Here is a 24688-nt window from a genome sequence, read left to right as displayed (position 1 = left end):
TCATCCACCTCATTAGAACTGATTCAAATGCATTCTTTTTAATAGCTGAGTAATATTCCATTGTGTATATGTACCACAGCTTGCTTATCAATTCGTCTGCCAATGGACATCTAGGTTGCTTCCGTGTCCTGGCTATTGTAAACAGTGCTGCGATGAACATTGGGGTACACATGTCTCTTTCAATTCTGGTTTCCTCAGTGTATGCCCAGCAGTGGGATTGCTGGGTCGTATGGCAGTTCTATTTCCAGTTTTTAAAGGAATCTCCACACTGTTCTCCATAGCGGCTGTACTAGTTTGCACTCCCACCAACAGTGTAAGAGGGTTCCCTTTTCTCTGCACCCTCTCCAACATTTATTGTTTGTAGACTTTTGGATAGCAGCCATTCTGATCGGCATGAGATTGTACCTCACTGTGGTTTTGATTTGCACTTCTCTGATAATGAGTGATGTTGAGCATCTTTTCATGTGTTTGTTAGCCATCTGTATGTCTTCTTTGGAGAAATGTATGTTTATTTCTTTAGCCCATTTTTTGATTGGGTCGTTTATTTTTCTGGAATTGAGCTGCCAGAGCTGCTTGTATATTTTTGAGATTAATTCTTGGTCAGTTGCTTTGTTTGCTATTATTTTCTCCCATTCTGAAGGTTGTCTTTTCACCTTGCTTATAGTTTCCTTCATTGTACAAAAGCTTTTAAGTTTAATTAGGTCCCATTTGTTTATTTTTGCTTTTATTTCCATTACTCTGGGGGGTGGGTCATAGAGGATCCTGCTGTGGTTTATGTCAGAGAGTGTTTTGCCTATGTTTTCCTCTAGAAGTTTTATAGTTTCTGGTCTTAAATTTAGATCTTTAATCCAAAGACCAGCAATTTAAAATAATTGTGTGTATACACACACACACACACACACACAGATATATATATATATATATATATATATATATATATATATACACATATACACACACACATATTTATGGCTATTCATAAACCTATATTGCACATATACATATATTTATATATACACACACAATAGTTTTTTAATACCCAGAGATAAATGAAAACAAATAAACAAAGATCCAAAATCTATGGGAGGCAGCAAAAGCAGCTGTAAGAGCGAAGTTTATAGTGATGCAAGCTTACCTCAGGAAACAAGAATAATATCAAACAACCTAATCTTATACCTAAAGGAAGGAATTAGAAAAAGAACAAACAAACCCCAAAGTTAGTGGAAGGAAAGAGATAATAAAGATCAGAGCTGGTGTTTCCCTGATGGGTCAATGGTTAAGAATCTGCCTGCCAATGTAGGGGACACAGGTCTGATCCCTGCTCTGAGGAGATCCCACATGCAGTGTAGCAACTAAGCCCACGTGCCACAACTGCTGAGTCAGCACTGTAGAGCCTGTGAGCCACAACTGCTGAGTCAGCACTCTAGAGCCTGTGAGTCACAACTACTGAGCCCATGAGCTGCAACTACAGAAGCCCATGGCCTAGAGCCCACACTCTGCAACAAGAGAAGCCACCACCGAGAAGCCTGCACACAGCAACTAGAGAGCCCATGCACAGTGATTAGAGAGTAGTCCCTGCTTCCCACACCTAGAGAATGCCCATGGGCAGCAACAAAGACCCAGCATGGCCAAAAATAAATAAATAAATCTGAAAAAAAAAGAGAGCAGAAATTTAAAAAAAATAGAAAAGTCAATGAAACCAACAGAGTTTTTTTTAAAAGAAAAACAAAATTGATAAATCTTTAGCCAGACTCATGAAGAGAAAAAGAGAAGGCCCAAATCAATAAAATCAGAAATTAAAAAGGAAAAGTTACAGTCAACAGCACAGAAATACAAAAGATCGTAAGTGATTACTAGGAATGACTATATGCCAATAAAATGGACAACAGAAAAAAAATGGAGAAAATCCTAGAAATGTATAATATGCCAAGACTGAACCAGAAAAAAAAAATAGAAAATATGAACAGTCCAATTACCAGTAATAAAATTGAATCATAATTTAAAAATTCTCAATAAACAAAAGTCTAGGACCAGAGGGCTTCACAGGCGAATTCTACCAAACATTTAGAGAAGAGTTAACACCTATCTTTCTCAAGCTATTCCAAAAAATTCTGGAGGAAGGAACAGTTCCTAACTCACTCTATGAGGCCCCTAGCATCACCTTGATCCAAAACCAAACAAAGACATAACAACAACAACAAAAATTACAGGCCTATATCACTGATGGACATAGATGCAAAAATCCTCAACAAATTATTAGCAAACAAAATCCAATGATACACTAGAAGGGTAATACACCATGATCAAGTGGGATTTATCAATATCTGCAAATCAATGTGATCAGATCAGATCAGATCAGATCAGTCGCTCAGTTGTGTCCGACTCTTTGCGACCCCATGAATCACAGCATGCCAGGCCTCCCTGTCCATCACCAACTCCCGGAGTTCACTCAGACTCACTTCCATGGAGTCAGTGATGCCATCCAGCCATCTCATCCTCTGTCGTCCCCTTCTCCTCATGCTCCCAATCCCTCCCAGCATCAGAGTCTTTTCCAATGAGTCAACTCTTTGCATGAGGTGGCCAAAGTACTGGAGTTTCAGCTTTAGCATCATTCCTTCCAAAGAAATCCCAGGGCTGATCTCCTTCAGAATGGACTGGTTGGATCTCCTTGCAGTCCAAGGGACTCTCAAGAGTCTTCTCCAACACCACAATTCTAAAGCATCAATTCTTCGGCGCTCAGCTTTCTTCACAGTCCAACTCTCACATCCATACATGACCACAGGAAAAACCATAGCCTTGACTAGATGAACCTTTGTTGGCAGAGTAATGTCTCTGCTTTTCAATATGCTATCTAGGTTGGTCATAACTTTTCTTCCAAGGAGTAAGCGTCTTTTAATTTCATGGCTGCAGTCACCATCTGTAGTGATTTTGGAGCCCCCCAAAATAAAGTCTGACACTGTTTGCACTGTTTCTCCATCTATTTCCCATGAAGTGATGGGACTGGATGCCATGATCTTCGTTTTCTGAATGTTGAGCTTTAAGCCAACTTTTTCACTCTCCATTTTCACTTTCATCAAGAGGCTTTTGAGTTCCTCTTCACTTTCTGCCATAAGGGTGGTGTCATCTGCATATCTGAGGTGATTGATATTTCTCCCGGCAATCTTGATTCCAGCTTGTGTTTCTTCCAGTCCAGTGTTTCTCAGGATGTACTCTGCATATAAGTTAAATAAGCAGGGTGACAATATACAGCCTTGACGAACTCCTTTTCCTATTTGGAACCAGTCTGTTGTTCCATGTCCAGTTCTAACTGTTGCTTCCTGACCTGCATACAAATTTCTCAAGAGGCAGATCAGGTGGTCTGGTATTCCCATCTCTTTCAGAATTTTCCACAGTTGATTGTGATCCACACAGTCAAAGGCTTTGCCATAGTCAATAAAGCAGAAATAGATGTTTTCCTGGAATTCTCTTGCTTTTTCCATGATCCAGTGGATGTTGGCAATTTGATCTCTGGTTCCTCTGCCTTTTCTAAAACCAGCTTGAACATCAGGAAGTTCATGGTTCACATATTGCTGAAGCCTACTCTACATTAAAAAATTGAAAAATTAAAAACCAAAGGATCATCTCAATAGATGCAGAAAAAGCTTTTGACAAAATTCAACATCCACTTATGATAAAAGCTTCCCAGAAAGTGGGCACAGAGGAGATATCCCTCAAAATAACAAACACCGTATATGACAAAATAACATATTCAATGGTGAAAAGCTGAAAGCATTGCCTCTAAGATGAGGAACAAGTCAAGGATGCCCATTCTCTCAACATAGTTTTGGCAGTCCTAGCCATAGCAATCAGAGAAGAAAAATAAAAGGAACCCAAATTTTAAAGGAAGAAGTAAAATTGTCACTATCTGCAGATGGCATGATACCATACATAAAAAATTCTAAAGATCCCACCAGAAAACTACTAGAGCTTATCAATAAATTCAGTAGAGTTGCAGGATACAAAATTAATATATAGAAACCTGCTGCATTTGTCTCTACTAACAACAAACTATCAGACAGAGAAATCAACTAAATAATTCTATTCATCATTATGTCAAAAAAATAAAATATCTCAAAATAAACCTACTAAGGAGGTAGACTTCCCTGGTGGCTCAGACGGTTAAGTGTCTGTCTACAATGTGCGATCCCTGGGTCGGGAAGATCCCCTGGAGAAGGAAATGGCAATCCACTCCAGTACTATTGCCTGGAAAATCCCATGGGCAGAGGACTGGTAGGCTACAGTCCATGGGGTAGCAACTGAGCAACTTTACTTTCAAGGAGGTAGAAGATATCTTGGACTGGAAGAATACTGTTAAAATTATCATACTACTTAAGGCAATCTACAAATACAATGCAATCCCTGTCAAAATACTAATGGCATTGTTCACAGAACTAGGACAAATATTTAAAAATGTGTATAGAAACACAAAAGACTCTGAATAGCCAAAACATCTTCAGAAAGAACAGAGCTGGAGGTAACACATTCCCTGACTTCAGACTATACTACAAAGTTATGCTTATCATAACAGTATCATACATCACTTATGAAGATAAACTTAAACTAGATTAAAGAACTAAAGGAAAGACTGAAAGCCATAATACCTGTGGAAAACACAGATAGAACACTCTGACATAAATTGTGACAATTTTTCTTGACTTGTCTTCTAAGACAAAGGAGACAAAAGCAAAACTAAAATGGGGCCTAATTAAACTTAAAAGCTTTCTTACAGCAAATGAAACCACTGACAAAATGAAAAAACAACCTACTGAGTAGGAGAAAATATTTGTAAATAATATGACTGATAGGTTAATATCCAAAAATATATAGAGAGTTCATACAATTAAATATCAATAAAAACAACCTGATTAAAAAATGGGCAGAAGACCCAAAGAGACATTTTTCTGAAGAAGACATACACGTGGCCACTGTCACATGAAAAGACATTCAGCATCAGTAATCATCAGTAATCCCTGGTAGCTCACATGGTACAGAATTTGCCTGCAATGCAGGAGATGCAGGATCGATCCTTGGGTCAGGAAGATCCCTTGGAGAAGGAATGGGTACCCACTCTAGTATTTTTGCCTAGAGAACTCCATGGACAGATGAGCTTGGCAGTCTACAGTCCACAGGGTTGCAAAGAGTCAGACGTGACTGAGTGACTAACACTTAGCCTAATCATCAGAAATATGCAAATCAAAACCATAATGAGATATTACTTCACACCTGTCAGACAGCTATCATCAAAAAGAACATAAATAATAAATATTGGGGAGGACATAGAAGAAAGGGAACAGTTGGTGGGAATCTAACCTGGTGTAGCCACTATGGAAAACCTATGGAGGTTCCTTGAAAGCTAAAAATGGAACTACCATCAGTTCAGTTCAGTTACACAGTTGTGTCCGACTCTTTGCAACCCCATGGACTGCAGCATGCCAGGCTTCCCTGTCCTTCACCATCTCCTGTAGCTTGCTCAAACTCATGTCCATCGAGTCAGTGATGCCATCCAGTCATCTCATCCTCTGTTGTCCCGTTCTCCACCTCCCTTCAATCTTTCCCAGCCTCGGGGTCTTTTCCAATGAGTCAGTTCTTCATATCAGGTGGCCAAAGTATTGGAGTTTCAGCTTCAGTATCAGTCCTTCCAATGAATATTCAGGACTGATTTCCTGAATCAGTCCAAGGGACTCTCAAGAGTCTTCTCCAATACCACAGTTCAAAAGCATCAATTTTTCAATACTCAGCTCTCTTTATAGTCCAACTCTCACATCCATACATGACTACTAGAAAAATCATAGCTTTGACTAGACGAACTTTTTTCAGCATAGTAACGTTTCTGCTTTTTAATATGCTGTCTAGGTTGGTCATAGCTTTTCTTCCAAGGATCAAATGTCTTTTAATTTCATGGTTGCAGTCACCATCTGCAGTGATTTTGGAGCCCAACAAAATAAAATCTGTCACGGTTTCCATTGTTTCCCCACCTATTTGCAAGAAGTGATGAGACTGGATGCCATATTAGTTTTCTGAATGTTGATTTTTTTTTTTTTTTGAATGTTGACTTTTAAGGCAAATTTTTCACTCTTCTCTTTAACTTCATCAAGAGGCTCTTTAGTTCCTCTTTGCTTTCTGCCATAAGGGTGGTGTCATCTGCATATCTGAGGTTATTGACATTTCTCCCAGCAATCTTGATTCCAGCTTGTGCTTCATCCAGCCTGGCATTTCTCATGATGTACTCTGCGTATAAGTTAAATAAACAGGGTGACAATATACAGCCTCGATGTACTCTTTTCCCAATTAGGAACCAGTCTGTTCTATGTCTGGTTCTAACTGTTGCTTCTTGACCTGCATACCAGTTTCTCAGGAGGCAGGTAAGGTGGTCTGGTATTCCCATCTCTTGAAGAACTTTCCACAGTTTGTTGTGATCCACACAGTTGAAGGCTTTGGCATAGTCAGTAAAGCAGAGAAGTAGATGTTTTTCTGGAACTCCCTTGTCTTTTGCTTTTTCAATGATCCAGTGTTGGCAATCTGATCTCTGGTTCTTCTGCCTTTTCTAAATCCAGCTTGAACATCTGGAAGTTCACAGTTTGCATACTGTTTAAGCCTGGCTTGGAGAATTTTGAGCATTACTTTGCTAGTGTGTGAGATGAGTGCAACTGTGCAGTAGTTTGAACATTCTTTGGCATTGCCTTTCTTTGGGATTGGAATGAAAACTGACCTTTTCCAGTCCTGTGGCCACTGCTGAGTTTTTCAAATTTGCTGGCATATTGAGTGCAGCACTTTCTCAGCATCATCTTTTAGGATTTGAAATAGCTCAACTGGAATTCCATCATCTCCACTACCTTTGTTCGTAGTGATGTTTCCTAAGGCCCACTTGACTTCACACTCCAGGATGTCTGGCTCTAGGTGAGTGATCACACCATCGTGGTTATCTGGGTCATGAAGATCTTTTCTGTACAGTTCTTCTGTGTATTCTTGCCTTATGACCCGGCAATTCTACTTCTGGGTATGTATCTGGGAAAAACAGTAGTTCAAAAAGATAAGTGCACCCAATGTTCATTACATCATTATTTAAAAGATAAGATAGGGAAGTAACCTAAGTGTCTATCAACAGATGAATGGATAAAGAAGATGAAATATATATACACAATGTAATACTACTCAGCCATAAAAAGAATGAAATTCTGCCATTTGCAACAACATAAATGGACCTGGAGGGTATTGTACTTAGTGAGATAAATCAGACAGAAAAAGAGAAATACTCTGTGTTATCACTTACATATGGAATCTAAAAAATAAAAGAAATGAATAAATTAAACAAAACAGACTCATAGATACAGAGAATGAACTACTGGTTACCAGTGGGGAGGTAGTGGGGCAACAGAGAGGTAGGGGATTAAAAGCACAAACTACGAAGTATAAAATCAGTAAGCTACCAGGATGTATTATATAGCACAGGGGTTAGAGTCAATATTTTATAACTATTTTAAACAGAGTACAATCTATAATAACTTTGAATCACTATGTTGAACATCTGAAATTAATATTATAAATCAACAATACCTCAGTTTAAACAATGATTTAAAAAAGAAATTCAAAGAAGATAGGAAAAGAAAGCTCACTACTGGAGGACTGTGATTAGTCAGATTTAGGAGAATGAATACTGTATTCGCCTTTAAAACGAATTAGCAGGCTGGGAAGATGAGGATTTGGCAAGTGAGTAGCAAGACCAGGCAGTGGTACACCTCATTATGAGTCCAGGACTTTATTCAAACAGGTCATCTGTTGAGAAATATGCTGCTCATTGCCCTTTGAGAACAAGACCCATTTCCAACCCAAGGTGGAAGGGTAATAATACATGGAGATTCCACACTTTAGGTTGGTCCTAAGCTTATGAGGATTTGGGCAGCTAAAGAAAGCAGATGGGAGCTGGAAGGAGCTGTGTTATCTAGAAATTCTGAGGGAATTCAAGGAATTCACCTGAGAATGTCTGAATGGCTCTACCTCCTACTTATCCTGACACTGATGACCTTTCTTAAGCAATGAGGAATAAACCACGGCTTAACCATTTTTTTTTAAATTTTATTTTCAAACTTTACAATATTGAATTGGTTTTGCCAAATATCGAAATGAATCCGCCATAGGTATACATGTGTTCCCCATCCTGAACCCTCCTCCCTCCCCATGCCATCCCTCTGGGTCATCCCAGTGCACCAGCCCCAAGCATCCAGTATCGTGCATCGAACCTGGACTGGTGACTCGTTTCATATATGGTATTATACGTATTTCAATGCCATTCTCCCAAATCATCCCACCCTCTCCCTCTCCCAGAGTCCAAAAGACTGTTCTATACATCAGTGTCTCTTTTGCTGTCTCGTATACAGGGTTATTGTTACCATCTTTCTAAATTCCATATATATGCGTTAGTATACTGTATTGGTGTTTTTCTTTCTGGCTTACTTCACTCTGTATAATAGGCTCCAGTTTCATCCACCTCATTAGAACTGATTCAAATGTATTCTTTTTTAATGGCTGAGTGATACCCCATTGTGTATATGTACCATAGCTTTCTTATCCATTCATCCTGATGGACATCTAGGTTGCTTCTGTGTCCTGGCTATTATAAACAGTGCTGCGATGAACACTGGGGTACACATGTCTCTTTCAATTCTGGTTTCCTCAGTGTGTATGCCCAGCAGTGGGATTGCTGGATCATAAGGCAGTTCTATTTCCAGTTTTTTAAGGAATCTCCACACTGTTCTCCATAGTGGCTGTACTAGTTTGCATTCCCACCAACAGTGTAAGAGCGTTCCCTTTTCTCCACATCCTCTCCAGCATGTATTGCTTGTAGACTTTTGGATCGCAGCCATTCTGACTGGCGTGAAATGGTACCTCATAGTGGTTTTGATTTGCATTTCTCTGATAATGAGTGATGTTGAGCATCTTTTCATGTGTTTGTTAGCCATCTGTATGTCTTCTTTGGAGAAATGTCTATTTAGTTCTTTGGCCCATTTTTTGATTGGGTCATTTATTTTTCTGGAATTGAGCTCTAGGAGTTGCTTGTATATTTTTGAGATTAGTTGTTTGTCAGTTGCTTCATTTGCTATTATTTTCTGAAATCACTACTTCACCCAAATTCAAACGTTAAAAGGGCTAAAGTTATATCCATTATACCTGATATTCATTTTGACATGGACTATGTTGTGCTATGCTTAGTCGCTCAGTTGTGTCCGCCTCTTTATGACCCCATGCACTGTACCCGCCAGGTTCCTCTGTCCATGGGGATTCTCCAGGCAAGAATAATACTGGAGTGGGTTGCCATGCCCTCCGCCTGGGGATCTTCCCAACCCAGGGATAGAACCCAGGTCTCCCGCATCACAGGAGGATTCTTTACCAGCTGAGCTACCAGGGAAGCCCAACATCCGTTACGCCTCACAGGAAAAAACACTTAAAAGGAATTCATACAAATTAAGAGAGATCATCATTCATTATGGCTAATCATAATGAAAACTCATAGAATTGATGATGTTTTTCCTGGTAAAGAAACAGGTTTCTGAGTTTCTGGCTATCCCTAAAACTCCATGGTTTCATACAAAAATACATGAGTCAGTTCCTGTGAGGAGCAGAGTCTGCAACAAACTTCTATTCACAACTGCTTCACTTTCCTGTCATTAACAGATTAAACTTCCTTGACCGCACAATACCAAAAGAGGAAGGTGAAGGCGATCTGGCATATTAAAACAGCAGCAACCTTCTCCAAAGTCTGGCTTTCATTTCTTTTTTTCTACTACTCTAAGAACCACAGCTTCATACTTTAACTGATCATTCTATTTATATCTGATACACAAGCCTTGCCATTACAATACTTGAGATAACAAGCAGAACTAACAACTCGTATTTAATAGGACCATTTTCAAAACACTTTAACCTTTAAGTGTTTTGAAAACTAATCCTGGTACTTCCCTGGTGATACAGTGATTGAGAATCTGCCTCCCAATGCAGGGGAAGCTGGTTTGATCCTTGGTCAAGGAACTAAAATCCCACATGCCTAGAGGCAACTGCTGAGCCCTTGTGCTCTAGAGCCTGTACTCTACAAGAGAGGCTCACATGCTGCAAAAAACCCTAATCCTAAAAGGGAAATAAGTGATGTTTCCCTTTCCAACACTAGATGACCCAGAAAACTCAAGTCCAAAAGATTTCCACAGACAGTCTAAGCTGTATTACGTACTATTAACAAGTGGGTGTTACAAAGCTTGTGATTCTAGAAACAAAATCAGCCACGTAAGTAAAAAAAAAAAAAAAATTTAAGCTATTTTCCTTTTGGTTTATATTTCTATTCCTAGGAAGCAACGTATTTAGGAAAAGTACCTTTTCCCTAAGAATTTTCCTCCTTTTGGATTTAATGGCTTGAAACCAACACTTACTCCTCTAATTATCAATTATCTCTCACTATTGATGCAGGGTTAGTGAAGTGAAGTCGCTCAGTCGTGTCCGACTCTTTGTGACCCCATAGACTGTAGCCTACCAGGCTCCTCTGTCCATGGGATTTTCCAGGCAATAGTACTGGAGTGGATTGCCATTTCCTTCTCCAGAGGATCTTCCCAACCCAGGGCTCGAACCCGGGTCTCCTGCATGGTAGACAGACGTTTTACTGTCTGAGCCACCAGGGAAGTTCAATGAAAATAATAAAAAACACCTGGAGCACCCGGTATTCCCAGACGGTCTCCCATCCAAGTGACTAACCAGGCCCGACCCTGCTTAGCTTCCAAGATCAGACGAGATCAGGCTCGTTCAAGGTGGTATGGCCATTAAATCAGCCCTTATCCTTCTTCACTAGTATCAGGGGTTGATCTGATGCAGCGGGGTTTGCTGGGATTCTCCCATGGGTGATATAAGGAATATTAAGTTGTTTAGAGGACCACAACTGAACTGCAATCACAACTGCCTGTGAAATCAGTTCTTATATTTAGAACTTCTTAAAAGTTTTGTAACTTTTATCCTGAGACTGATAGTTCTTCAAATTCTGCTTTTCACTTCCTTAACCCTCAAATCCCAGAATGAGGAAAGATAAGAGATAGGAAGTATGCCTTGGAGGAACTGTGACTGGAAATTGGGCTCTTTTCTTCAAGTCATACTTCATGTATAAACACAGTGCCTGGATAAAACTTGTTATCAAGCACCTACCATGTGCAGCCTGTACTATTAAGAAAAGGCTGATAAATGTCATTGCTAGTACATTTTGGCCTCAGGACATAGTCAGAACTTTCCCCTAAAGCAAGTGTCCCAAAGATTCGTTGGTGAGGTAATTTTTCATGTATAATAGAATATTTATTTTCTTACTGTGATTCTCTTAATGTGTTTTAATAGCCCACCAAACGCACAACCCAGATAATCATGGTGCTGTGCTCACTCACCTAGAGCCAAACATTCTGGAATGTGAAGTCAAGTGGGCCTTAGAAAGCATCACTACAAACAAAGGTAGTGGAGGTGATGGAATTCCAGTTGAGCTATTATTTCAAATCCTAAAAGATGATCCTGTGAAAGTGCTGCACTCAATATGCCAGCAAATTTGGAAAACTCAGCAGTGGCCACAGGACTAGAAAAAGTCAGTTTTCATTTCAATCCCAAAGAAAGGCAATGCCAAAGAATGCTCAACCTACCACACAATTGCATTCATCTCACACGCTAGTAAAGTAATGCTCAAAATTCTCCAAGCCAGGCTTCAGCAATACGTGAGCTGTGAACTTCCAGATGTTCAAGCTGGTTTTAGAAAAGGCAGAAGAACCAGAGATCAGATTGCCAACATCCACTTGATCATCAAAAAAGCAAGAGAGCTCCAGAAAAACATCTACTTCTGCTTTATTGACTACGCCAAAGCCTTTGACTGTGTGGATCACAACAAACCATGGAAAATTCTTCAACAGATGGGGATACCAGACCACCTGGCCTGCCTCTTCAGAAATCTGTATGCAGGTCAGGAAGCAACAATTAGAACTGGACATGGAACAATAGACTGATTCCAAATAGGAAAAGGAGTACATCAAGGCTGTATATTGTCACCTTGCTTATTTAACTTATATGCAGAGTACATCATGAGAAACGCTGGGCTAGATGAAGTACAAGCTGGAATCAAGATTTCTGGGAGAAATATCAATAACCTCAGATATGTAGATGACAGCACCCTTATGGCAGAAAGTGAAGAACTAACGAGCTTCTTGATGAAAGTGAAAGTGGAGAGTGAAAAAGTTGGCTTAAAGCTCAACATTCAGAAAACAAAGATCACGGCATCCAGTCCCATCACTTCATGGCAAATAGATGGGGGAAACATTGGAAACAGTGGCTGATTTTATTGTTTTGGGCTCCAAAATCACTACAAATGGTGACTGCAGCCATGAAATTAAAAGACGCTTACTCCTTGGAAGGAAAGTTATGACCAACCTAGAGAGCATATTAAAAAGCAGAGACATTACTTTGCCAACAAAGGTTCAAGGCTATGGTTTTTCTAGTAGTCAGGTATAGATGTGAGAGTTGGACTATAAAGAAAGCTAAGCACCGAAGAATTGATGCTTTTGGACTGTGGTGTTGGAGAAGACTCTTGAGAGTCCCTTGGACTGCAAGAAGATCCAACCTGTCTATCCTAAAGGAAATCAGTCCTGATATTCATTCCCGACTGAGGCTGAAGCTGAAACTCCAATACTTTGGCCATCTGATGCGAAGAACTGACTCATTAGAAAAGACCCTGATGCTGGGAAAGATTGAAGGCAGGAGGAGAAGAGGACAAAAGAGGGTGAGATGGTTGGATGGCATCACTGACTCAATGGACATGATTTTGAGTAAACTCCAGGAGTTGGTGATTGACAGGGAGGCCTGGCATGCTGCAGTCCATGGGGTCAACAAAGAGCTGGACATGACTGAGCGTCTGAACTGAACTGAACTGAAACCCATGACTTAAAGTGATTTCTATTTTGTAGTTCTACCTTTACACATATTACAGAAATTTTTAACCTGGTGTAAAATATAGGAATATAATACTAAAAATTATGATGTGGAGGAGTCCCCAAAAAAACTAAGTTTGGGAAATGGAGCTCTATGGCACTCTACTGTGGTGTTTGTTCTGGCTAATCTTTTCACTTAGGATGCCTGTTTTGGCTGGCCATGCCAACTTGCAGACACTAGTTTACTCTGAAGCCTTTTTGGAGCACCTCTTTCTCTGCTTTTATTACATCCAGTTTCACTGTGTCTTTTTCTTCCTTTCCTCCCTTCTTCTGCAGGGCAGGGACTGCATTTTGCTCACTAAAGGAATAAAAATAATGGTAATAATGGTATCACCGACTCAATGGACATTAATTTGAGCAAACTTTGGGAGATAGTGAAGGACAGAGAAGCCTGGCATGCTTCACAAAGAATCAGACACAACTTAGTGCCTAAACAATAAAAACACTTACTTTGTAATTACTCTGTGCCAGGCTTTCTAGGTACTTTACATACATATATATTAATTCCCATAGTCATCACTGTTTTATAAGGTAAACACGTTATCCTATTTTATAAAAGAGGATCCTGATGCAAAAAGAGGTTAAGTAACTTGAGTACAGCCATAAGGAAAGGAAGAGGTGGAGCCAGATTTAAAATCAAAGTCTGGAGTCAGAGCACCAACTTTTAATCACTAAATAGGCTGCTCAATTTAAGTAAACATGGTTGAATGTTTGCTGATTGCTTTAAAGAACTTAGCCAGTTGTGACAATGGGAACTAAATTCTAGTCCCTTCTTACAAAGAGCAAAAAAACCCTTCTTTTTGCGCCTAGATATGAATTGCAAGTACCCTTTTACAAGGTCTCCACCTTATAAATACGTTATCCACCCCTCCCCTGCTACTGTCCTTCCTCAGTAATGATGTTACGCATCAGCACCTTTAGAGGAGGCCGTGCACTGGGCTGGACTGCTTGAATCTTCTGTTCCCTGTAGCAGCACTGTTCCTGACACTTCAAAGGGAGCTGACGTCACAGAAGAGATATCAGCACTCATTACAATACTACTACCCTGCAGGTCTTACTCTTCCCTCCCAAGAATCCATCCACCCATCCATCTAACATTTATTCAGTGCCATGTGCCAGGTACATGCAGTTCTAGGCATACAGTGATAAACAAGCAGCCACGGTCCCTGACCTACAGTTTATATCCAAGTGGCAGAGGCAGATGATATACAAGAAAAACAATTTTTCTTGGTGATATGTATTCTCAAAGAATGAAACAATAATATGATATAGATGAGAAGAGGTGGTGATTATTTTGGATAGTCAGTGATATTTGAGTTGGGTCTTGAATGGTGTCAAGGAACCTATAAATGGTAAGAGTTCAGGGGAAGAAGATGCAGGAAGAAAGAACAGTAGGGACAAAGGCTATGAAGTGGGAACCAATCTGTGTTAACACAATTGAGAGTCTATGGGGGAAGTGAGGCGATAGGTGTATAGAATCCCACACAGGTTGGGAAAGCAGGCCTTGGAAAGCAGTTTGATTTGTAGTCTAAGAGCAAAAGAAGACACTGGTAGGTTTTAGGCAAGTAACAGTATACTGGCCTGACCTGATTTACATTTTTTAAAACATGCTGTATTTCAAACAATACCATAAGTATTTGGTGATTCTACCAACCTTGCAGATGGTGAAGAGTCTTGCTTGCTGCTGCTGCTGCTGCGTCACTTCAGTCATGTCCGACTCTGTGCGACCCCATAGACGGCAGCCCACCACGCTCCCCTGTCCCTGGGATTCTCCAGGCAAGAACACTGGAGTGGGTTGCCATTTTCTTCTCCAATGCATGAAAGTGAAAACTGAAAGTGGAGTCACTCAGTCGTGTCCAACTCTTAGCAACACCATGGACTGTAGCCCACCAGGCTCCTCCATCCATGGGATTTTCCAGACAAGAGTACTGGAGTGGGGTGGCATTGCCTTCTCCGAGAGTCTTGCCTAATGCTACCTAATTGACAGGAAAGCTGGGATTAAGAGCCAAAAAAGCTAGATGGTTATTTTTCTAGCTGCAACTTTTCCCCTGTTTTCATTTTGGAATCAGTAATGGGGACTTGAGAGAAGCAGTGATCAATTTCCTTTAAAAAAAAAAAAAAAAGCACCACCCACTCACTCTTCCACTTGCTACTGAGAATGAAAATACATGTTAAGTACTTGGTATGTCTAAATCTAGTTTTGCAGGAGGCCTATGGGAAGATTGGGCTTCCCAGGTGGAGCTACTGCTAAAGAACCTGCCTGACAATGCAGGAGACAAAAGAGATGCAGGTTCAGTCCCTGGGTTGGGAAGATCCCCTGGAGGAAGGCATGACAACTCACTCCAGTATTCTTGCCTGGAGAATCTGATGGACAGAGGAGCCTGGCAGGCTACAGTTCATGGGGTGGCCAAGAGTTTAACATGACTGAAGCCACTTAGCAAGCATGCACGCATGGGAAAATTTGCTAGGACTAGGGGCTTTATCCACTTCACCATTTTCCCCACCCCTGGAACACTTTCTTTCACCTTTGGAAAGACATCACCACATGAACACTAAGGAGTTAAGAGCAGAGACGAAAATTCCCTTTCCTCAGATGAAATTTATAGAAGAATGACTCTGGTCTCAGGAATGTCAGAATTTCAAATGTTGCACTCCCAGGAGGCTTTGCCATCGACTGAAGAAAAAGTGTTGCAGTACAAACAAGGGACAGAAAGGCAAGGGAAGTTAACTGACTTCCAAACCCCAGGTGGAAGGAGACTCTTTCCATCCATTCAAGATCTGTCCCTATGTATAAAATTTTAAAAGCCATCACCAATGAATATAACGTAGCCAAATTTCTCTCCCAACTACTTTATGATTTGTGGGGGGGAGGAGGGTGATCGTGAAACTCACCCAGAGAAATCCACTTTTATGTTCACCAAGCACCAACTGTTACCTATCCTGTGTCCTGCTGCCCTGTCTCCTTAGACCTGGGACTCCTCCTTTTTGCCAAATGAAGATTCCAACTCATACAACTGAAATATTCTTTTATTTTTTTTTTTGCTTAACTGCTGATTCTTATCCTTTGGCTTTCATCGGTTTTAACAGACTGTCTTCTTCACACTAGGCCAATGTCTTCACACTAGGTTCTTCCTACTCTATTGTAATTTTCTGTTTGACCTGCATTTCTTTCTTCACTGGGTTTTGGGAGGGGGAGAGGGAATAAGGTTGGGACCTTGTCTTATCCATTATACTCCATGCCTGGCAGAGTTGGAGCTTAAAATACTTTTGTTAGAAGAAAAAAAAATTACCCACACAGAATAATTACCAGTAATTTTCATTCTCATCCTGAGATATATGCATTGGTATTTGGGCCAGGTTTCATAACAGAAGACCCTAAGGCATTTAAAAATACTAATTAACCCTCACAATGATGTTTTCAAGAGTGGCACTGTGGGTATCAGGATGAAGAACTGAAGATTTAAGTGTTATTTGGGAAAGCAGTCTTATTACTTTGAGGCAACCCACTCCAGTGTTCTTGCCTGGAGAATCCCAGGGACGGCGGAGCCTGGAGGGCTGCCATCTATGGGGTCGCACAGAGTTGGACACGACTGAAGCAACTTAGCAGCGGCAGCAGCAGAGCAGTCTACACAGCTATTACCTAACCCTCACTCTTAAGTTCTTTTAAGGCCACTTAGCAGCAATGGCACCCCACTCCAGTACTCTTGTCTGGAAAATCCCATGGACCGAGGAGCCTGGAAGGCTGCAGTCCAGGGGGTCGCTGAGGGTCGGACACGACTGAGTGACTTCACTTTCACTTTTCACTTTCATGCATTGGAGAAGGAAATGGCAACCCACTCCAGTGTTCTTGCCTGGAGAATCCCAGGGATGGGAGAGCCTGGTGGGCTGCTGTCTGTGGGGTCGCACAGAATCAGACACGACTGAAGTGACTTAGCAGCAGCAGCAGCGCAGCAGGGTTTGCTTATAGGACTGAAATGATATACTATGTTTCCATGAAGCTTATAACTGTGAAATTGAATATTTCCTGCCATACCAATAAACAAGGATGTAAAAGCCATCAGCGATTTCAGGCCTCCAAATGTGAATGAGGGCTTCCAAAAAGGGACACAATGCCATAACCCCCTACTCTCCATGGTGATTGTTGAGGAGCTTTGGGGTGGGGGGTGGTGGGTAGGGGGAGGAGGGAATAGTGAAGGAAAAAAAAAGCAGGATGCTGGCCTCAGACAGCTGAGATGCATAGGAAGAAATGACTTCAATAATCTCAGATTCTTACATCTTCCCATATGTAGAAGAGTGCTAAATTCCTTTAACTTGGTATCTGGTTTTCCATACTTAACAATAATTGATGTTCAGTCTGCCTGCCTACTTTGTTGCAAACTTGTACATAGCCTGACTCTCTCTTCTGCTTACTCAGAGAAGTCTCTTGGGGCTATCTGAGATTCTGTCTCCCGGGCTTGGAGTCCTAACATTCCCACCAAGTAAAACACTCTACTTTCAGGTTGTGAATGTATTTGTAGTCGACAGAAACAAACACATAGAAAAATGAGGTTCTGGTACTTTTTTTTCATAAAAACAATCCTTTGGGGGAATAAGGTCCATTGCACGCAAATGATCAGGGTTCAAAACCAGCTCCCAAAATTATAATTTAAAGCTTTAGTCATCTGGAAAACCTGCAGGGAATTGAAGTGTTCTTATAATATCAAAGCAAACAGATTTTCTTGCCCAGGATAGCAGAATAGAGAATGACTACCTTGATTTCAGGCATTCAAAAAATTTCCACACATGTAAAGAAGAGAGATATAATACAAACAATGAACTAATTGGAGTTTGAATACTGACCTCACCACATCAGGCAAGATATTAATCTTCCAGAGCCTCAATTTCTTAAAATGGGGTAACAATAGAACCTTCTTCAAAGAGCTGCTGTAAGGATTGTTCATAATTATCCACGTAAATCACTTAGCATTGGGAGTTAACAAAGGCAAAATGTTACCTGAAATAGGAAATAAAGGAGGAACAGTGAGGCCTCTTTTATCTATGCTAAACTTTGTCTGCAGAGGAGGGAAAAGAAATGTGTTGTCTGTTGGTGAATTTATTGCTTTGTGGTAGTAATGGATTTTCCTAAAGCTGTTTCCCTCTGATTATTAATAATCCATGTACAGTAAAGAGCTATTGTTCTTCAGTATGACTAACCAACCCTGCTGGAGGCATTGCTTATCTTCAGACCACAGCACATACTTCTTACTGGAAATACAATGCAGGTGCCAAAATCAAGAGCATGTTCAAGCTTCCCTTCCTATTTCTCTTCCTTTATCTCTTACTCCTTGCTTGCTTACCCTTCAGTGCACTTTTCTCCTAGATCTGTTATCCTTCCCTACTTTCTAATGCATTTCCATATCCTATACAGTATCATCTTATCTAAACTGAATAACTTTCAAGATAAACTATGGGCCTCATCTCATTGCCCCACACATACCCCATGGACTTATTTCCTGACTGGATTCAGTTTTTGGTTACTAGAATCCAAAAAGGGAAGTGTAATGCCACACACTGCTTTGCATATCTCAGGATATGCTTGTGTGGTGTACTTAATCATACTACAGCTATTCTCTGAAACGGCATCCTTTTACAAGAAATTGACAATATGGTGTGTCAGAGTTAAGGGTCATGGAGGAGAGGATAGATTATATACACAAAGGAAGAGAAATTAAGGTAGGCTTTGTAACACAGGAAATCTTTAGAACACAGGGAAAAACCAAAAATATTTATGTCTGGAAGGTTTCTAAACTATCCCAAACAAGATCATATAAGGCACATATACTCATTCTAAATATATCAGCACAGGAGCACACACAAGATTATACTTGTAAGGGGAACTCCAATCAGGCTATAGTAACCATTGAGATGTTCAGCTATTTGCCCCCTGAGGGATAGAAACTCTAAATGGACACCAAGTTTCAGTCTCTCAATTAAAAAGAAATGGAAGTAACCGCTTTCTTGTTACCGTATTTTAAGAGACAAAGATGAGGTCAATCAGAGAAATGAGAACAAATTACCAGAAGTAGGAGGTGTGTGTGGAAGTGTGTCGTATGTGTGGGCACTAGGCATTGAGTTATTTGCTGTTGTGTCTGACTCTTTGCAACCGCCAGGCTCCTCTGTCTTAGGAATTCTCCAGGCAAGAATACTAGAGTGGGTAGCCATTCCCTCCTCCAGGAGATCTTCCTGACCCAGGGACTGAACCCAAGTTTCTTGCATTTCAGACAGATTCCTTACCATCTGAGCCATCAGGGAACTTGGTCAATGCTAAAGATCAACCTCAGTCATTCATTCATAACTTGACTATCCAAGATTTGAACCCTTCAAAGGAACTAGGTAAGTCAGAGAACACGAAACATTTAAGACATTCAAACCCCTTCTTTGTGATAAGTCCTAAGGAATTGGATTAAGAAGCAGACAAAAGGGCTCTGCTTATAGCCTTAGATACACCTGACCCCTGACCCAACCATCTGATATATAGGCCTTACTCCGCACAGGGGGTCTCCGCCTTCATGACAGTTTCCAAGTACCCGCCAACTATTGAATGAACCACTTTCCCCATCTGCAGAGGCACAGGAGCTCTTTACTAGACAAATTTCCTTCAGAGTAGGAGCAATGACTTTACTATCCATGGATAGCCACACTATCCATCTTTAGTGTGCAGAATGATTAGACCTGAGAGCATCTTTAAGTTTCTCCAGTCCAACACTGACCAATAGAATTTTCTTCAATGTTGGGAATATTTTCTATCTTTGCTGTCCAACAGGGTAGCCGCTGGCACTGGGCACCTGACATATGGTGAGTACATCTGAGGAACTGCATTTTTTATTTTACTTCATTTAAATTGAAATAGTTACATGTAGTTTGTGCGTACAGACAGACAGCAGAGCTCTAAACCAAGAACTGCAAATCAAATGTCCATAGGGGTAAGGCAGGTAGAGGAAGGGAAAAGAATCTCATGGGCTCCAGCTGACTGTTGCTGTGCAGGAAACTCAGGCTGGTGTTGCCAGATTGTCACTTTTTCAAATGAAGCTGAAAATTGAATTTTTTAATTTGGCAAGTAAATTAAAAAAAAATAATTTAGATCAATTTATGGGCCAAACCATGTTTTCAGGCATTTTGTTATCTGTAATCTAGGCCAATCTGTAACCCCTTAAGCTCAAAGAACAGGACCATTCTGCTGGTCAGTAGTGACCCAGGACTGAAATCCAAGCCTTCTGATTCTTCTTTTTTTGGTATATGGGATTTTAGTTCTCAAATCAGAGATCGAACCAGCAATCCCTGCAGTGGAAGCATGAAGTCTTAAATGCTGGACGGCCAGAGAAGTCCCTTCTGATTATTCTTCTGATACTCTTTCTAAATTTTATGAAATCAACCATATCTAGTGATGGAGGCAGCAGCAACATCAGGGACAAATGCTCCTTCGTCAGAAGGTGTTGAAATTCATGGTTTATACATTAAGGACACACAGTTCCTATACACTGGGCTCTATGGGCAAAGCTCTGAATGAGGAGCCAACAGGGCACAAAGAAGAAACAATTCACAGGATAGTCAGACCCATAAACAATAAGCAAAGTAAGGTTTGTTACAGTGAACACAAACCACCTAAGCAGGAGTCCAAAAGCACTGACAGCTGGCAGAGGAAAGGAAGAAAGAGATTTGAGCCAGAACTTCCAGGCTGAGTCTCAGTGATTATGAGGGTGGGTCCCATTATTCAAGAATATTACAGGGCCTCCTTTTATCTTTGAGGCTTTATATGTACAGTCTCCTCTGCTGGCTTTTCCTTCTATGGATCTCTAAATGTAAAGAGCCCCAAGGAGTTTAATGGCCTTCCTCTCCCCCACCCTGCCAAGAGTATGTTTCAATACATAAACATTTAACAGCACAACAGTTAAGCCAAAATTGCCCAATTTCAAAACTTCACCAGCATTCTTAAATTTACTTTTTCTTCCTTGATTAACAAAGCAAAATAGGGCTTCCCACAGAGGCCTTCCTCTCTATCTGCACTCTCTTCTTAGGTGATTTAGGAATAAACTGCTACATTTATTATCTCTCTTGAGTTTTCCCTTGATTTTCATATTTAACTTCTCAACATCTTTACCTGGACAGTTAACAAACTTATCAAAACTAGTATGTTTAAAAGAATAGAGTGCCTTCCAAACTATTTTCTCTGAGGAGTCATCTTTGGTTCCATCCTTTCACATACACTTCATATCCAATTTGGCAACAAGTCCTGCAAGTTCTAGTTTCAGAATACATTCTGAATTTAATTCTTCCATTTCACTGTCACCTCTCCCTTGGCCTACTGCAACAGCTGCCAAACAGGTCTGACCACTTGTACCCTTCTCTATCCAGGAGCCAAGAATGATTTTCTAAAACTGTAAATGAGATCTGTCACTCCTTCTTAAACTCTCCAGTAACCCAACAGTTAAGCTCTCGCCTTGGGCTAAGCTATGCTTGATCAGGCCATGCCACTTCTCCATCACAGACCACTCTGACTCTTGTTCTTCCCTTCTGATCCAAGCATCTGACTTTCTCGCCGTTTCCTTCTTTAGATACCTTCTTTTCTCCACCTAGAAAGCTCATTCCCTAGCTTCCCTCTTTCCTGGGATTTTTGCAAACCCGGCCTCCTCTGAACAGTCTTATCTGATTTAGAGTGGCCCTCCCCTCATCTTCTGGGCTTCCCTTGTGGCTCAGCTGGTAAAGAATCTGCCTGCAATGAGGGAGACCTGGGTTCGATCCCTGGGTTGGGAAGAGCCCCTGGAAAAGGGAACGGCTACCCACTCCATGGGGTCGGAAAGAGTCGGACACGACTGAGCGACTTTCATTTTCCCCTTATCTTCTACCACTTCACCTGATATTACTTCCTTTGGGGCATTTCTTACCTGCTGATATCTACCTTATTTACTTTTTAAGTTACTCCCGGACTCGAAAAATTTCACGTAGCAACGTCTTTCGTGGACCAAAGGATTTAAGAAGCTAGTTCTCTATATCTTAGAAAATCTCAGTATCGTGCAGGGTACTCGTTTGTGTCAACCTTCCTCGGCTAGACGCCTCACCTCCGGATTTGCCCCTATTAATCTCCCATTCATCAACACATTGGGGGAATCCAAAGGATTCAGAGATGGGCCCCAAATCGGCATTTCAGCGTTCCCAAATCAGGCCTCCCCTTCCTGGCACTCAAGCCGCTTCCCTTAGCAGGTTCCTGAGGCGAGCGGCGGTGACACCAAGCAGCCCTCGCGAGGCTGGGGTCACACAGGCTCGTCTCCTAGCAACGTCGTACCCCCCCACCCCCACCCCATCCCTGCCCCTGAGGAGTCCACCCCTTCCCCGTTTCCCGCGCCAGGAGTCGGCGTCTCCATCCTCAACACTCACTCTGCGTCAGTCCAGCCTTCCCCCACCCACAGAAGCACCTCAGCCTCCGGCAGGCTGGGAGGAGGCGGCGCCGGGAGCGCAGCTGAGCGGCGGCGGACTGAGCTCTCTAGCAGGTCTGGTAGGCCAGACCGGACCAAACCACCGGACGGACTTCTGTGGGAGCATTAGTCCCAAGTCGAGGGTAGGCTCGACCCTTCGTTAAACTTCAAACTCTAGATCACGCTCCGCCGTATACCCAACAAGATAGCCAAACTCATCCTTTCCTTAATTCCCTTTTCCCCTTTTCGTTCTCCTCTCGCCACCCTATTCCAGCGAAAAAAATGGTCCACTCCATCTCTTCCTTGCCCTCCCTCCGCGTTGCTAAGTCTTTGCCCTTACTTGGGGACAGCTTCGTACGTCTTTGCGTACGTCATGACGCAAACTGCCACTCGTTCCCTCCTCTCTCCTTTCCTATTCCGCCTGCCGAAGCGGGCGGCCTGCGGGGTTACCGGAAGTGATGATGCAGGAGACGATGGAGGGGGCGGGGCTTCGGGGCGGCCGCCGCTGGTGGGCGGCAGATGAAGGGGAGGAGGCGGCAGTGGTGGGAGAAGAGGCGGCGGCGGCGGCGGCGGAGGGGGTAGGGAACCTGGAAACGCGAGCGGGGATGGTAGGTGTTTTGGACCCGCCGGGCCGCCGTCGTTTCCAGAAAGGGTTTGACTGGAGGAACCTCTGGAGCAGCTGTGAGTTTGAGGGGGGGTTTGAGGAAAAGGGGAGGCTTTGGGAGATGAAGGGGCGGGGGCTGGGTACCTTCGAGAAAGGGAGGGGGGGTGGAAGGGGAGGCGTGGAAATCAGCTCCTTGTCTGGACTGGTCCCGCTGGAAGGAGAGGCTGTGAGGGGAGCCTGTGGCGTGTCAGCCGCAGGGCTCAGAAAACTTACCTACTGTCCCTGCCTCCTCACCGCCAGCACCCCTCAACCCAGGGCCTGGGGCTCTGGGGGCCGGAGCTGCCCTGGAGGGGGTACGGACTCTGGTCCTCTGCGCCTTGTAAGCGCCGTGAGGTAGGAGCCCAAACGAGAGGTGGTGGGTGAATCTCCAGCTCCCTCCGCCCTCATCTACCTCCCCACCCCCATCTTCCTCTTTAATCATTAACAGCCCTGGAATTAAGGGGCTCAGACCTGAAGTCCTTCCTATGCACCATTGCTATATACGATAACTATCTGTGCCTGAGGTGATGGGGCTGGAAGCTTTGCCCGTATCCTGTATAGGAAGTGGGACAGAGTGACAAATGTATTGTTTTTTTTTTCCCCATTCCCCCCCCCCTACAATCTTCTCCCGTGCATAGCCCTCCTTTCCACTTTAATTCTCCGTGACTAGGTGGTAATTGTGTTTTTTTTTTTTTCCTTTATTGCACTTGGTATCTTGGTTACCTCTTTTGAATTTGGTGTTCCGCCTCCATCCCAGGTCTTAACTGCAAGCTTTGTAATACTTCAGTTACAAGCTGTCTGTCTTTGGAAGTATCTCTCAATCCCTGGTCGCTCCCTATTAAAATGAGCGTTTTATCCTCTGAATACTGGAATTCCAAAGCCCTTGCAAGGATTCCTAAATGGCATCATAGCCCAGGAATCAAGGTCTCTTGCTCTAAATACTTTATGTGTGAGGAATTTAAATGTTGTCAACTCTTTCCAAAATGATTTGATGTTAGGCTAATTCTAGATTTCTTGTTTCTCTCCACCCACACTTCATGATGCACTTTGGAGAACAGAAAACCCCGTATTACTCTTTTGTTTCTACAATTGGACAATAGCTCTTATTTTTTCTTTTGTGTGTCTGGCACACAAGTCTTCAGTGACAAATTTGGCTTGTGCAGATTTCCATCTTATTTATTTAGTTTATTCTTTGTGTATAGGTGGTCTTACATGAGACAGCATGATTTGCTTAATTTTCTTTCAGGGAAGAATACAAACCAGTAACGGATGTGAAAAAATTATTTAGCAAAGAATGATTTGAAAAGAAGATCTCTTTGTTGATGTTTTGTTGGTTTTTGTGGGGGTGGGGTGGGGAGAGTAGTGCTTCTTTAGCCTGTAGTATGGATTTCAGAGCGAAGTGTAATGATTCCTACTTTGGTGTTGATATTTTCTTTGAAAGTCCTTTTGAGTCTGGAACTGTTTTCTAAAGAACTTGAAGAGATGGTTCCCAAATTTTAGCGATCCTTTGATGATTAGAAAGTGTCTGTAAATCCTGTCCCTCTGTAACTGAGTTTATGTGCATATTGCTA

General features: G+C 42.0%; 2 protein-coding genes and 1 pseudogene across 15 annotated transcripts in view; 1 reads left to right on the top strand and 2 right to left on the bottom strand.

Moving 5' to 3' along the window:
- The window catches only part of LYRM1 (LYR motif containing 1), a 38065-nt gene extending 15502 nt beyond the window's left edge, over nt 1–22563 (bottom strand). For 2 of the 3 annotated variants that reach the window (XM_024984753.2, XM_059881227.1), the window contains exon 1: nt 22437–22563. Coding sequence is in view for 1 of the 3 variants with exons in the window: in XM_005224724.5 (XP_005224781.2) it covers nt 14680–14844 (165 nt within the window). In the remaining 2 variants the exon portion in view is untranslated. Of the gene's footprint in view, nt 1–14679; nt 16843–22436 lie in introns of those variants that run through there. The other variant, XM_005224724.5, reaches the window with a different exon arrangement.
- On the bottom strand, nt 10724–10843 carry LOC112444361 (uncharacterized; annotated as a pseudogene).
- Nucleotides 22528–24688, top strand: part of DCUN1D3 (defective in cullin neddylation 1 domain containing 3) — a 60193-nt gene continuing 58032 nt past the window's right edge. For 8 of the 12 annotated variants that reach the window (XR_009492787.1, XM_005224704.5, XM_005224703.5 and 5 more), the window contains exon 1: nt 22971–23155. The gene's annotated coding sequence lies outside the window, so the exon portion shown is untranslated. Of the gene's footprint in view, nt 22618–22970; nt 23156–23240; nt 23472–24688 lie in introns of those variants that run through there. The other 4 variants (XM_059881182.1, XM_024984690.2, NM_001015518.1 and 1 more) reach the window with 4 other exon arrangements.

Source organism: Bos taurus, chromosome 25, assembly GCF_002263795.3.
Source record: "Bos taurus isolate L1 Dominette 01449 registration number 42190680 breed Hereford chromosome 25, ARS-UCD2.0, whole genome shotgun sequence".
In the NCBI taxonomy this organism is placed as follows: Eukaryota; Metazoa; Chordata; class Mammalia; order Artiodactyla; family Bovidae; genus Bos; species Bos taurus.
This window is presented reverse-complemented; position numbering and strand designations above follow the sequence as displayed.